The following is a 15936-nucleotide window of genomic DNA, read 5'->3' on the forward strand; positions in this document are numbered from 1 at the left end:
AAAAGCCAGCTGACAGGGCCTGATTTTCATTTCATACCTAAAGCTTTTTTCTGTTTGCTATTTTTGCCATTTGACCTGACAGAACCAACCCTTCCCCTGGGAAACCAAAAGTTTTGTAATTAACTCCAGTAAGAGTTGCTGAGTTGTTCACATGCATTTTAGCTTTTGACGACTAAGGCTAGGAGTTAAGAAATTTTCTTATGCAGAGCTTGCTTAAAAACACAGTTTAGCTTCACAGGAGGATAATCTGAATTGTACTGAAATATTTCGAAGAAGGCAGATATCACAGAGCCCTATAAAAAACCAAGAGATTGGTTTATTTCTCCAATACTAAAGCCAACCAGTGAATCACCCCATCTCCCATGATTACATTTATGGTGGTCACTCATGTATTTGCACTGTAATAGTAGATTGCAGGCCTTGTCCAAGTCTTTCAGAAACTGGCGCTGCCTAGAAAAGCTCCCACAGCACAAAGGCCAGTGTCATGTGTGCTCCACAGTGTTAATTCACAGTCCCAAAGAGCACCTTTTCCCCAGTAAAGGCAAGGATGTCCTTCAAACTGCCTACTCTTCTCTGTGCCCCAGAACGTCCTGAAGTTCACGGAGCAAGAGCATCCCGATTACTACCTGCTGCTGGTGTGCGTGCAGCGTCTCCGGGTCTTCATCTCACACTACAGCCTCCTTTTCCAATGCAATGAAGATCTGCTTATACAGAAGAGGAAAAAACTGAAGAAGTAAGCACAACATCAGATCATTCTCTCAATTACAAGGGAAGGGGAGGTGTGAGGCCAGCCCAGTAGCATGGGGCTTTTGTCCTAGATCAACAGGTACATCACCCCCTTGAAATAAAACTAAGCTCTGTGCATATGAATGCTGGAAAAAAACCACTACTGCCATTTGTCCTTCAAACTGAGGTCAGATTTGCTGTGAGCCTTTCCACCTAACTTAGTTAAATGAAATGAACAGTTCAATCCTTCTATAGCAGCCAACATGCATTACAATATTGCCATTGCTTTAGGGAACCAAAAGTTGGCCCCTAGTAGGAGAATACATTGAAACCTAGCTGCCCCAGCAGGTCAGGGTATTGGTGAGTGCCCAGCCCATGTCCTGAAGCCCATTACAGGCTAAGCAAAAGATTGAGAGAGTAGTGCTTTCTGTTTTTACTGGGGGAGGGAAAAAATATTCCATAATTGCTGGGAAGGGGCTGTTTTTAAGGGAGGCATTAAGAACGGGACAGGAAGCAGAATCCCTTGCTAACCGGGACAGACAAGGTAGAATAGATCCTTCCTCTGGGTGGGAAGAGGTGCATGGGAATATTAAGGACCCTTCCAGCCCTGTTTTCTTTGATCTTACTTGCTCGTGCTCATTCCCTGCCTTATTTCTTAGCACGACGATGGATTTCTCCTCCCTCAGGTCGTCCCTGGTGAAGCTGTACAAAGGTCTCACTTCCCAGTGTACGAGCCAAGACGTTTCTCCAACACCCAGCACAGCCTCTATCCGTGACAGCGGGATTCACTCCGAAGAGGCAATGCAGTCATTCCAACCAGCACCTTCCTCTGGCACAACAACCCCGTAAGCCATATTATCCTAGCAGAAGGCTTTCAAAGCAGGCTGAAAACTCTTTCCTCACCCATACGCTATGCCAGTGACACTCTCTAGTAGACTGTCATTTCCAACACTGCTCCCTGTGTACATGCAGAGATAAAGGACTGGCTATCTCCTTCCTGCTATCCACTGCCATGGCTTACTAGCAGGCAGTGTTTCAGAACTCTACCCACAGTTGGCAGTGCTCTCGCTAGCTGTCTGCATACTGGGGAGGACATGTATTTGGTAAGGATGACATCAATGTGCAAAGCTGCACTTCGTGTTATTCACTGCCGTCAACATCACAAAAGCTAGGGAACATTACCGAGGACTCTGACAAGTACAAAAGATGTCTTTTTATACAATGGAACCCACTATCACAAGACACGAGTCATGTAGGTTCAGAAAGTTACAATAATAATTAAAAGAACCCTGTATTCTTTGGCCACTGAGAGTTGCCAGCAGAGATGATGAATACTAGCACATTAAGACTTGACTATTTCTTATGTAAGCAATTTGTGGCTGTTGTGCTTTCTTACGTTATTTGACATCAACAAGAGTTTGGCTCTATCTTTCTCAATGTCCCTCAAGTAGTAGTGTTGCTAGATCAAGCTTTAGCCTCCTTTTCCCCAGACTACCCAAACCAATCTTCCTCCTGCCCAAAGACACTCCAGGCTCCTGCCTTTGGAGCCTCAGCTGACACCTCCCCACCTTCCCTACATCAATCTCAAACCAGAAATCCAAGATGGGCCCAGATGGGACCTTGTCAGCACTGAACAGAGGTGGGGGAAAAGCAGCTCCCCAGATGCTGCCGGACATGCAGCTCGTAACACAGCTCTGGACAAGGTCTGCATTCTCTGATGCAAACTCTGTAAGAGCTCTCCAAGTATTCTCAAAATGCTCTTGGAGACAGAGTTCCACCACGAGAGGAACCTTAATCACCTAAAAAGAAAGGCAGATCACAGGAAAATAAGACATAGCCCCATTACAGAAAAAGGGGAAGGAGAGTAAAAATCGAGAGTGAGGATGAACAGGAGAAAGAAGCACCAGCTGGTATTTCCTCTGTGTTTTTATACATTTTTTTAATGGTTTAAATCAGAATGTCAGTGAAAGTCCTTAGACAAGCAACCCTGCCTGTGGAAGCTTGCTCCTCTAACCTAGCTAGGTGATTTTTAGCAGCAGCAGCAATGTTACTCTTCTCCAACATATTAAAACAATTTGGGATCATAAAGCCAAGAGAACTGGGTGGGAGTAAGGTGGGGAGAAATGTCTCTGCAGTCCTCCAGTATTCCACTTTCTTCTGTTTTTTTTTTCCCCTTATTTTAAGGCATTTGTTGCCTCAGATGAAGAAACCTCAGCCAACTGTCCTGGAAAACATCCAGGCTGTAAAGCCCCCTGACTGGGAAATGGAAAGCAGAAAACACGAGAGGCCAGAGAACATCCTTGCATCCTCTCAGCTCACTGAGCAGGAACTCAAGGCTCTGACAGCTCCTTTACAATCCATCCCTGAAATGGAGTATGAAGCACCACCTGCCGACGCAGTGGGAAACCCAGAGAGAGCCATCAGGACCTCTGTAGAGCTGCTGCAGGATGCGAGGAACTTTGCGCCAAGCTATGAAGAGTTTGATTACCCTGGGGAAGTCTTCACCATGCCAGGTCCCTATGAAGAAGATACTTTCCAAAATCTTGCTCTCTTTGAGAATTGCTCGCCAGCCTCTTCAGAATCCAGCTTAGACATTTGTTTCCTTAGGCCTGTTAACTTCACGTCAGAACCAGAGAGGACAGATCATGCCTTACAGCCACTGCCTAAGAGCAGTACTCCTGTGAGCAGCAGCACTTACAAGCGTGAGATGTTCCACAGCAAAGGCAAGCAGCTGAGCAGGTCTCTGAAGGAGCTGCCGAGGAGCGCTGAGGGCGTGAGCTCCAGACTCTACAGCACACGGAGCAGCAGCGGGAGCCGGCTGCAGCAGAAGCAGGAGAGGAATGTCCAGCCTCACATGATCTCAGCCTCATCTCGAAGCTCCCAAAGGAGCTACTTCCCCCCACAGAGAGGAGCGGGTGAAAAACCAAGCTTTTTGGAAGTAAGGAGGCTTAAATAGGAGGAGGAAAAAAAAAAAAAAAAAAGGCACATGGTGGTGCAGAAGCAGCAAGATAAAGATCTGAGATTCAGTTAGGGCAGAACTTGCCAAACTAGCTTCCAAGTTCACACATTCAAAGCCCTCATCTGCATGTATGTACCCAAGGGAGGGAACACCACACAGGACAGCTGCTTTTCAAACACATCTTCCCCAGGGACAAACATGGGCTTGAGGCACTCAGCTGGCTGAGTGACAGTGAGAACACTCTTGAGAGGAGCTAGCCTCTCATGCATCTCTAGCTGTCACTGAGCTTCCCCCATGAGCAAATGTTCTACCTCATCAGGGTCGTTAAGCGTGAGCAAAGCTGTTCAAAATGAATTCTAGAGGGTGGCACCCAGTTAAAAAGGTGACTTCTAACCTGCTACAAGGAGAGCTGGGTTGAGAAAACTGATGGATTTAGTATCAGATTCTCATTTGGTACAAACCAGGATGACTCTGCTGAGCTCAACCCATTTATACATCTAAGGATCTGGTCCATCGGTTTTGCTGCACCTGTGTTTGTTGGTGAACCAGTAAAGTCCGTGGAAAATCGGACAGGGCCCAGCAACCATGTCCCTGTCCCTCAGACAGCCACTGACACAGCAGGCAGCACTCCAGCTCTTCAGGGACATCAGATACAGCAGGAACGTCTCTGTAGCTTGCACTGCCTGCTCAGTCAGCTTTGGGCTTGTGCAGTCAGGGAAGAAAACCCCAAATGGACATCCAGGCCCCATGACCTCCACCCTTCTTTGAGAAGGGGCTGAGAGTGCTGTGATGTGCTTAGTATGCTTCCTCAGTGACACCTAGAGAAACACCTACCTGCTCAAACAAGACAAGGTGCAGACGAGTCTGTAAATGCAGATGACAGAAGGAAATTTCCAACAATCTGACTGGAAAGGCAGTAAGGAAACTTCAAAAGAGAAAAAAAAAATAGTGAATAAAGGAGGTGGTAGAACAGGGTGACGAGGCAAAGAAGAGCCATGGGGACACAGCCCACTCAGAAACAACAGCCTGTGGGCTGCCTGGCACTCATATGCACAGATTTATGCCCCACAGCAGGGTGTGGATAGGGAGCAAGTCCCAAATCACAGGTCACGTTCATTCCCACAGAGCAATAGAGACCACTGTGCGGTGGTGGACAAAACTGTCCCCAGAGCAAGACTGAGGGGAACTCCGCTCTCTCCTGAAAGGGAAAGAGACACTTTAGAGGTGCATTGACCGCAATGTGTGTGTGCTACCAAAGCTTCCTGCACCACAGATGTAAAACCAGGGAGCAGCAGAGTCAACAGAAGAGTCTTTCACATCGTATCAACTCAGGAAGCCTTCCTGTCCTGGGGTAAAGAGCTCATGAGCAAGGAGGAGTTGGGAAGAACCTACTCCTTCAACTCCTCATGCTGGCTTGCACCCTTGCTGACAAAAGAAGGGGCTAGTAAGACCACCTAAACCAGAAATCTAGCAAGGAAGGCTCCACTTCCCTCTAAGAGTGCTTCTCTCTCCAGTCCTCTGCCAATGCCTCAGATTCAGAGCCAGCAACAAGCTCTATGTAGAGGTACCAATGCTACTGAGGCCCAAGTGATGCATTGTCTCCCAACCTTGCCAGCACCTCCTGACCCACCAAGTCCCTCCTAGCAGAGAGAGAGAGAAAAAGAGAAGGGGACAAGGATGTGAGGTTGCAAATGCTGGTTAAATTGTCTTTTCCCTTTTAGGAGCTCCATGCAGAAGACAACACCAGGTTCTGCCAGAAGGATGACAATGAGCAAACATCCTTCAGCGACCACAACCCACGGCACGAACCCAAAGGGGGTTTCCGGAGCTCCTTCCGCAAGCTCTTCAAAAAGAAATAAGCAGCCCCAAGAAAGGCAGGCCACAGCCCAAGCGCAACAGTACTTCCCTGGGTCCCTAAGGGTGGAGACAGACAGCAAGGTCCTGAGATGTCCCCTGATTAATATCATAGGTGGAGGGGTGGGAGAGAAGACTGTCACAAATGCATCCTGCTCTTCCTAGCACAGGGGAGGGCCAGGCTATGGGTTCAAGCAAAGTTCAGCCAGCAGATCCAGTAAGCAGAGCAATTTGCTAGCTTTTACTCCTGCTTGATTTAATTTTCTTCAGAGTTTTGGAAAGCTTGGGCCAAATACCTCCACGTTCTCTTCCCCCTCATTCCCCAAAACTGTTTTTTCTGCCATACATCTTCACTCTTCCAAATTCAAGCCAGGACTAATTCAGGCTCACCCATAACAGACAGGTGCCTTGGCATCCTGGCCAGAAGTCCAACATTCTTTTCTTTCTTCCACTTTCTGAAGAAAAAACACTAATGAAGATGTCTTCCAGAAGGCCAGCTCACACTATCCAGCTGGTTTGAGAAAATCTAATAAGCATCAGCCGAAGCACCGGGATTTTATTCTGCTTAATCAGCACTGTCTTTTCTTTTGGACTGAAATTCTCTTCCACCTTTTAATCAACATGCTGTTTCTCAAACTGCCTTCTACTGTACAAATCTCTGCTCTTGCTGTCAGAATTGCCCAGGTCTCCACGCAGAGGACACAGGCTGAGCACAGGGCCTGCCACAAGAGACAAAGACTCTTCCACACTCTACACTCACCATGGATCGACGCAGATACTGACACAGTCGACTAGCATTGTGGCTCCTGGTCTGCAGCACCTCTTAAGCGCTCTTGGCCAGTTCTCTTTGACTTGATGCCACTTTACAAGCCCCAGCACATGAAGCACCCTGCTTTGGAGCAGATCTTCTAGAAAAAAATTGAGACACAAGGGCAGGAAAGACAATGGTGCCCCATTTTTGAAGTCACAGCATTCCTTCAGGTGCAAGGACACTCTTCCTCCCACAACAAAGCCACATGCATGTCCCACCCACATCTCAAAGGACGAACCCTTAGCAGTATTGTTCTCTGGACAAGCCTACAGATTCTGTTAAAAATACAATAAGGAAAGGGAATCAAAGCCCTCTGGCCTACAGCTCTCCCACAATGCTAACTGACTGCACTTTCTTTTTCCTCCTCTGGTGGAGGGAAGAGGTAGGGGAAAAAGGGTCATTTCAGCTAAAACAAAAGTAATTTCTTATTACAATCAAAGTTTTCTCAGCATTTCAAGAAAGTGACTAAGATAAAACTTCAGGAATTAAAATGTTTCAGTCTATGTCTGCTCGTCAGACTTTATTGGGGCCAAACTGCACTGAGAAATCCAATTCTCCTTCTGAAAGGCAAGAAGGTATCTTCTTGGGCTTTTTCCTTTATCTTCTGCATTAAAAACAAAACAAAACAAAACAACAAACCAAAACCTCCCCAAAATAGTTAAAAGTTTTTAATTACAGAAAGAATTCAATCTCTTTCCCTCTCCTTCACATCTTCAATATATTATTAGTTCTTTGACCTCTCCCAGCTGAAGCGGCTCCACACTGACCAGCCACTACATCACCAAGACCCTCCTAGGACTTTCAGAGGTATCAACCCAGACAGTGCATGTACTAGGAAGAGATATGAAAGAAGAACCAGGTACTTGTAACTGAACCATCAAAGCCTTTTTGTTTTGCAATAGTTAGAACTGATGGTTATTATTACTTCTATAGACAGGCCTACTTGTTTGTCCATGGAACCAGAGTTTTATCACAATGGATGGGGTTTCCTTTCCCACCCTGCCCTGCCAAGATGTAGGCAAATATATCAGGAAAGGAGATGAGGAAAGGAAGAAGCAAGACAAAAGACTGGAAAGAAGATGTATGCATAGTCTTGGTAGCTAGTAAAAAGTGCAACTGCCCATCTCCACTCAGAGCATTCAATCAGAAGCTCTGGGGACACATACAGCGCCTGTGCCAGTAAGGGGCTCTCAAAACCACTGCTAAGCACTTTGCTGCCCAAGTCACAGGTACTCAGAGGCCACTGATAAGAACCTGCTACACATACCACCTGGTGTGGCTCTCCCTTTCCTGTACAGACAAAAGCAAAACAATGAATACTTTCTGTGACACCTGACACCCCTCACCTTGGGGATGACTACATTGCATTAGTGTTTAAAGAGATGGTGGGTTTGGAGACCGTGGTAACCGTGGCACGATAAGAATGTCCCAAAGAATTATTTGGATTTTAAATTTTAGTAATGCACTAATGCTCTCAAGGGCTCTGATTCTTTATATTTGGGTAGCACACAATGAGATTTCTACTCTTCGTAGAAGAAACTTGCTCCTCCACACTTGCCAGGCAGATGTCAGGCCAAAAAGAGGGCAAAGAGGAAAACCTGTGTTCTAAAATCTTCTGTGTAAGGAAATCCTTCCAAAGTAGCAGACCCCTGCTTGTAAAATGCATATGGATTCTAGCTTCTGTTTTAGTCATTTAAGGCATGGTCAGAATTGATGGTTATTATTTCTGATTCTGTAAGAGTTCTTACTGACAGGCCTATACTCATCATTTGAGATGTCCTGAGTATTTCCTTGTAACTGCTCAGAATCTGCAAAATGTAAATAAAACCAGTGAATAAAGCTCAGCACCACAAAAGGTGCCTCTTGCAGGATGCAACCCAACTTCACCTTTAGTATGTGTGCGCTCTGGATTATTTTAATTTCTTTGCCAAATAAATGTTGCTTTTAAATAATGCTGTTCTCTTTTTTGCACTGACTCAGCTGAAAGACTGCATCCATTAAAAGGAGAAACATACATTTCCTCCAGTCCCTTCCTGAGGCAACATTACTGACAAAACTCCACTCCTTTGTGCACACAGTAACATAAGGAGATTGTTTCCATACACCTCATTTCAAGACTCTTACCCAGCACTCAGCTGAGAAGCCCTCGCTCCCTCTAAAGCTTCTGGTCAAGATCTGATTGATCCCACCTGTTGGTGCAGCTCTGAATGACATTACCTCAGTGTCACTCTTCATCTCTTTCTAATGTTTCTGTTATAGACACATGAGCCTTCACAGAAGAAATCCCACAGGCCTCCTCCACTGCCATACACTACACACCACTGCAATTTCAACTACCCATCTCAGTAAGAGATCTTAGCATATTCCTGTAAATCACAAACATGTCACATACAAAGTTTTTTTTCTGAAATTTAATTCCAATCCTGTCTGCTACCATCTGACCTTCACCACATTCTCAGCAGGTCCAAACCAATGACACCACAAACAGGGGCACCTCAGTTCCTGGTGCTCACACCTTCCACCACGCAGCACCTGCAGGCAGCCTTGCATCACTCATGGGCAGCGATCTCAGAGACAAGAACAGCTGAGTTTTATAGCAATGGCAAAGATACAGTTTGACTCCCATGCAAATCTACTTGGAGTGTTTCTTCCTCAAAAATCCCTTTCAATCCTGTGGATGCAGAACATGTCTATTAGCCTCTAGGGAACAGCCAATGCCTGAGACAGTGCTCAATCAGACAGCATCACCACAGCTATGACTTTTCCAGATCACCACAGCTGTACTCCCTGCTTTGGGCAGCCTGCCTAAATTCTACTCCAATTATGGCTGACTGCCAGATTGGCTCAAATGTATCCTCTCATGACTATATTCCTCTAAGACAGTATCAGTGAGAATGACTCTATACAACTTGAGTACCTTCTCTTACTTTCTTTTCCCAAGCTGCAATGTATCACAGCTTCCTCTTCGTGTTCCTAAAGTCCTTTCACCTCAATACAGGTTATGTAAATATTTATTGGTAAGCAACATGTTCCAAAGATGACAGTTCCTTTTTCCAACTGCTCATAAAGTATTTGGACCCTATGCCCACATCTGAATAAGTGGGGAGCTGGGATACATGTAGCACCATCTTTGCCCACTGCCTGGCTTTGCAGGATCTGCAGAGTGGATTAGATGGAGGCTATCATGAATATTAACCAGTTTCTAGTTGCATGTGGCTTTCATTCACTCACTCCTCTCCTTGAAAGTGAATGTTTTGCCTGTTGCCAGATACAGGCTATTAAGCATGATGCCCCTTATTTACTGTGATTCAACATGGAGACAAGACAGAGGCTCTTATACGAAACCAACCAAGATCTTCACACAGTAAAACGAAATTGACAGTATCTACCCATAGACTACAGAATTGGTGATGCAATAAGTTGTAACAGAAAGCCACAGAGCTGGAGCAACATCTACAACAAAATCCCATGGCAGAGAACAGTTAGAAGATGCTATCAGCACCAGGAAGCCATTCTCCTGCTGCACACGCACCTCACCTTTTACTCTATAGAGTTCCTCTGCTCTGAAGTTACTGTGCATTTTACAGTTTTACTACCCAGAACAAAGTCTAGGTTTGAAGCAGACTCGGTTATCGTTAATGTAAAACATGTGCTATTAAGTTTAAGGCAGCCCATCTCAGACTACTAGGACTTTCAAAGTACCTTAAATACTCAAAAGTATACTTCTAGGATATATAAGGCTTTTTTGGTATTTTTAGAACATGGCTTTTAATGCCAAACTATAATAGTCACTATTAAATTTTCACTTGAATGCATTCTGAAAACGTCTGCAGTCACAACATGTAAAGATCCCTTACAGACAATGAGGTACACAGGCCATCAGATGTGCCCAATGAATTTAAATGTACTTGTCCTGGACTGACACAGCTTTTAACATTTACTGATTTTGGCAAGTAACCATGTCATTAAACAAAGCAAATGGACACACACACTGGAGTAAATACACTGCAATCCAAAGTTTGTTCTTATGAAAAGAAGAACAACAGAAGGATAAATCCCAAGAATATTTGAGTAAATTTGTCCAAAGCAAATCCAATAAAATGCACCTTCAATTCTCTACCTTCCTTTGTCCTTCTTTTTAAAAATATTCCTGGTGTTCTTTAACAAGTGGCACCTTTGGGGGCTATGGAAATTGTCATACATCTGGCACTTTGTACTCCTTTCACTTTCAGGCAGCTGGCACATCATTTCCCATTTGCTTGCTAGAAGTCAAAAGAAGCGACTCTAATTTGTTTGCCTGGTGTTGCTGCAGCAGTTGGCTACTAAATGTGCTGGTTTTTATTAAAGGCAAAAATATTTCCTCACAGTTGACAGAAAAATGCACTAAATGTGCTTTCAATGGAAATTAAGGCATCGGATTTACAAACTATGTTAAAAGCACTTTTGGCTTTACAACAGTATTGGGCCACGTTTCTCTCCTTAGGGAACATGAACTGTAACACCTCCAGCTCACCCATCATCTAGGTGAGGAAATGACAGCAACTAAAAAAGGGTATTTCAAGGCAGCAAAGAACCACAAGATTTTTCAAACTTTAAAATATCATCTTAAAATATCCTGACTAAGCTCCTTCTTCCTGTCTGGAAAAGACATTAGCTTTGAAGAGAAAGCCAAGGAAGGACCTTAAAATGCTGCAGCTAAACGCACTGCTCGCAGCAGCAAAGCTTTAAGAAAGTTTTAAGTAACATTTTGTTTCACTTGCTTCTAATTTGTAAGACAAACATTAATAAATGGGGCGTTCTAGCAGAGCTGAAATGGCAGTACTGCCAGAAATGCCAGCAGTAGAGGCTGCCTCAATAAAATGCCACACCTAACAACTGGACAACAGCTGCAAAGTGAACTCAGTATAACGCAACACAGCCTGCTGTGAAGCAAATTTGATCAAGCAGCTCTTCAGCTTGAATAAAAACCCTCCTTTGGGTGCAACAAAATAAAACGCTCTATCACAAGCACAACAGTCTACCAACTTCAGTAGTAACACAACTGCTTTTGAATCAAACCCATAAAAGAAAAATAATTACACATCCAGTGACTGTCAGTCTAAACCCCAAAGGATGTAAATCCCATGCACTAGCATGAGTACACTCTCACCAAAAAAGACCTCTTCCTCCCTGATTTAAGAGAGACATTTTACAGAAATGGGTTATAATGGTTTCCTGAGAAAGTAAACGCACAGTGCTTGCAATATCAGCACTCCTCAATTTCCAAAGGGCTTCTCTGAGCAAACACACAGCTATGACATTCTCTGGAAGAAAATGAACAAACCCAATCACGGTCCACTGTCGCTCTAGCCAACACTCAAAGTAGAAATCTTGAGGTGACACAGCTCAAATTAAGTACCACACCTATAAATTTCTGATCTATTTAAGCACTTCACATTTTTATCCACATGGCTACGCAGTTAGCTCCTGTTTCAGCTCTTACCCATTTGTAATGCACTCCAGATATATACAGCAACTCACCCAAGCCAGTGATCAGCCTTCAAGCAAGCACATTTCTTTATCCAGCATGTTGTCACCTTGAGTCATACCAGATCATTCCAGAGTCATTTTAGCCACAACCACATAACAGGATAAGAATTACTTCATTTTCCATATGAGAAGTATTGTCAGTAAAGCAAACATCAACCAAATAAAAAGTTATTGCAGGTTAAATAATTATTAACAAAACTGCCATGAGACAAAGCAGAGGCTTACAAGTTGTACTCAAAACTCCCACCCTAAATGCAATAGGTTTGGTTCTTGTTCCTTCTTGTCTGTAGCTGAGTCAACACAACGATTTGTTCACTGTATGCCTGACCTGCTCTGCTGGGTTCCAAAGTGATAAATTTAAGTTAGGTTCTTGCATGGTTACCATTATAACCTATTGTCCAAGTACCCCACCAATAAAGGAATTTTAACCTCGACTACAGGGACGCAAGTCAGCATTCTGCCCATTGCACAAAGGAAAGTAGAGGCCTACCGACATTCAAGAGGCCTGCTGATGAACAGGATCAATGTGAGGTCTTCCATTCTAGTTGGACCATCACAGAAGCTGAGTATTCCTTCTGCCTGGTCTGCCTTGACTACTAAATAGCACAGAAGGAGAGAGACAGATCAGAAAATCTAAATTTAAGGAGCTTTTCCTGGTAGTCCATGGAATAATTTATATGATGCTTTCAACATTATGTCCATCACGTTATTTACATCCAAAGAACTAAAATGTAAATTATACCTCCTGCAACTTGAGTGTTTCTGTCAAGCTCCCATGTAAGAACATTCTCTTCTGAAGCTACGGCAAAGAGATCTTCATTTTTCTTCATTTGCCAGAAAAATGTTTCAAAATAAAATTTAAGACATCAAAGAAAGAACACAACTGACACATTACAACATTTGTCCATGATGAAAACTGCCGTTTTTGTTGATGGGATCAAAACACTTTCTGAAATGTAAAGACCACACAAAAAGATAAGGTGCATAGATCAATGGCATTGCAGAAAGCATTAAAAGGTAAGCTTTATCACCAGTCTACTGACATCACCCCTAATGACACAACTGTTCAAGATGCTGAAATGTATTCTTCTCCCAAAGATACAAGACAGAATTTTACTTAAGACCCACGAGCCCCATTAACTGAAGATGAGATACTTCACAAACATACTGTAATGGTGAGTATAGAGCTCTTTCTTCAACAGCTGGCATGCATTACTGTATTGTCTAGAGTTAAAAAACAGTGCACAGGTTTATGGATAATCCATGTCATGCCAGTATATGTTCTGTTATGTCTATTTCAGACAGCAAGCTACTGTAAAGATTAATATAAGTTCAAATTTCCCTAACAAGTGACATACAAGAGGTCTGAGGAAATCTTACATAATAATTCACTTTGGGATTAACCTATCCTGAGATATTACTTTGATACATATGCCAAAATCAACTTCTTTTTGGACTCTTATAACTGAAGTAGACAAACTGGAACTGGGAAAAATGTACCAAAACATGTGCTTTCATATCCTCCAGTGCTTAACTAAAAAAAATAAAAGAGTTGTAATTTGCCCATGTAATAATTTAACATATGTCAGCCAAACATATTTGTATCTTTATTTCAATTAAATTAAAAACAATCTGCAAGTATATTTATGCAACATTCACTATATACACATGATTTATGCAACTGCAAGGCGATTCTATGTATGCTGATTAATCTATTGTTAGTAAAATATGACAATAGCTATGGAAGTTGGCCAGTGAGTGCTCTTTTTCACAAGTGACTCTTTTCATGGCATGACCAAAAAAATAGCTACTAGCCATGAAATGGATTATCAGTAAACCTTAAAAAGAATGTGACATAACCTAGCAGAAATTAACAGTCTTCTAAATGTAGTAGTATATTTATTTCAGATGATAGTGCTGCCTTTTAAAGAAAATTTGCTGTCACTGTAATGATGTAAGACTTTCATCTGCTCTACCTAAAGAAAGCAGTAATTAGACATTATGCTTTCTGGCAAAAATTTATTTTTGAACTGGCACCACAATATTTCAGAAAATAATAATAAAGTACCTCTTTGGTGAAGCCTAGGTACCCCCTACTACTCATCGTAACAACTTGTAAACAGGACCGCAATACAGTGCTACGCCTTAAAGTCTAACTCAGTTAGGTACCACAGATCTTCCTCACAGTCCTTCTCACAATTTTAGGAAAGTATTTTAAAGCAGGGAGTAAAGCAAAAGAAAATTAAGAAGGATACAAAGTTCCCTGTTTGAGATTTAAAAAAAGTGCATAATGTTTTCATTCCAAAAACTGTGCCACTGTATGGAACTGATGGATACAAGACTGTTTTCCTTCCTGTACTGGACATTACAGATCATTACACAAATACAGTCTCTGCTCATTGGCCAAAGAAGTCCCTCAAGTCTGTTTTCTGGTACAATCAGTTGTCCAATTATCTTAGAACAATGTCCTGCATACTAAAACAAGAACAGCGAGTTAACCAGTTCTTCCACTCGAATGTCTGTTTTTGCAATTCCGTCTCTGTACACTGCATTTCCAATTTATTGGAGAGTTTTTAGTGTTTGGCATATACACATCCCAACTCCTTGGCACCACCAGGTTCAGTGCATCCATTGCCAGCAACAGACGTAGCACCAGGAAAACGCAACTCCCAGCGCAGGGGACAGTTCAGGAGGAGTGGGCATTCTGCAGCAAGGGCGGTCCGTCTCGATGCATCGATGGGTGTGTGTGCTCCCTTTTGTAAGTTTTTGGAGGAAGCTTTGGGATATGTTGAGAAGTGCTTTGTCGTGGAGGAACAGGTGGTCCAGCGACAGAATGGAGGTCCACATCTTGTTGTATCAGTGGTGGTGATGGAAGATGCCTCCGTGCTACATGTGGAGAAGGTGTCTGAGGGGGAGGGGGAGTAAATGGAGAGGGACTGTTTGGGAAAAAGGTGTTACCAAGTTCGCTTTTTCTCCCCAGTGGTGGAGGCTGGAGGTGTAGTGGTGAGCTAGAGAAAACATCTGGAGTTCGCACAGGTTCTCGTGGTGGTAACACAGGAGGGCTTTCAGGGGGGTCAGAGATGCAGGTCCGGTCAGGCACCGAGTACCTTGGTGAATACACTTTAGAGGTTGGTTGCCTAGGAGGGATTGCTGGCGGGCTGTCCAGGTGTGCAGAAGTAATCTGAGGTACACAAACATTTCATTTAATAAAAGTTTTAGAGTGGCAAAGAACAAGACCCTGCTGTGAAATGGAAGCAGGACTCCTGCCGTGCAGACTGATCTATCCACTTAAGCAGGAGACACAGCAAGCAAGTGCGCTATGAAGATGGGGAGTAGCCAAGTAGTGCCTGAAAAATATGTTTCTCAGCATGATGCAGGAAGAAAAAACAAGCAGACTGGATGTGTACCAGGGGAGAGCATGGGTATATCAATAATGAATTAATAGGCAGGGATGCAGGGAGTGAAGATGCATGGAAAAAGGCAAGACAAGGAGTGATCAGAGCAACATGCTGGTTCCAGATCTGCCTGCTACGTAGGTCTAGGTTATCTTCCACTGCCTCCCTAATAACAGGCAACAAGGATGGATAATAGGACCAGGTATTTCTCCAAGAGAATGAAGAACAAAGAGGGGCAGATGGTGCTGAACAAAGGAAAAAAAATACACTACACTCAGAAGATGGAGCTAAGTAGAATTACTGAAGTGAATGGTTCCCAAGCTGCAGTCCACAATCACAGAGTAATTGATTGTCACCACACTAACATATCTATAATGTTTTCAGCTGCATTTTGATAGGATCGTGACACATTGAAGTCTGTCGGCTGACAACACAGTCACCTACAGTCTGAAAAGGACATCCTGCTTTAGTGATATACAGAAGCTCCCTTGAAAGTCAAAGACATATACACTACAACGTAATTTTGAGTGGGGTCTTCAAATCTATCCAATTCTCTGTAGCCATCAGCCAACTCCCATTGAAATCAAGAGAAATTTAACACTGTCTAAACAAAAGCTAGATTGGCTCTCAAACGCGGAAGAAAAAAGTAGCAATGGCTCAAG

The 15936-nt window shown here is 43.4% G+C and overlaps 2 protein-coding genes across 6 annotated transcripts in view; one reads left to right on the forward strand and one right to left on the reverse strand.

Annotated features, from left to right (window-relative positions):
- The window catches only part of ARHGEF33 (Rho guanine nucleotide exchange factor 33), a 37711-nt gene extending 29228 nt beyond the window's left edge, over nt 1-8483 (forward strand). The window contains exons 14-17 of the mRNA XM_090134933.1: nt 585-733; nt 1386-1571; nt 2911-3664; nt 5407-8483. Of these exons, the coding sequence (XP_089991059.1) occupies nt 585-733; nt 1386-1571; nt 2911-3664; nt 5407-5544 (1227 nt within the window). The 3' untranslated portion in view covers nt 5545-8483. The remainder of the gene's footprint in view (nt 1-584; nt 734-1385; nt 1572-2910; nt 3665-5406) is intronic.
- The window catches only part of SOS1 (SOS Ras/Rac guanine nucleotide exchange factor 1), a 58680-nt gene that overhangs the window by 192 nt on the left and 42552 nt on the right, over nt 1-15936 (reverse strand). For 2 of the 5 annotated variants that reach the window (XM_031596905.2, XM_090134930.1), the window contains exon 22: nt 10399-15060. In XM_031596905.2, coding sequence (XP_031452765.1) covers nt 14566-15060 — 495 coding nt within the window. In that variant the 3' untranslated portion in view covers nt 10399-14565. Of the gene's footprint in view, nt 1-302; nt 702-6299; nt 6448-10398; nt 15061-15936 lie in introns of those variants that run through there. The other 3 variants (XR_016463993.1, XM_090134932.1, XM_090134931.1) reach the window with 3 other exon arrangements.

The sequence above is a fragment of the Phasianus colchicus genome, chromosome 2 (assembly GCF_987193195.1).
Source record: "Phasianus colchicus chromosome 2, bPhaCol1.hap1.1, whole genome shotgun sequence".
Lineage (NCBI taxonomy): Eukaryota > Metazoa > Chordata > Aves > Galliformes > Phasianidae > Phasianus > Phasianus colchicus.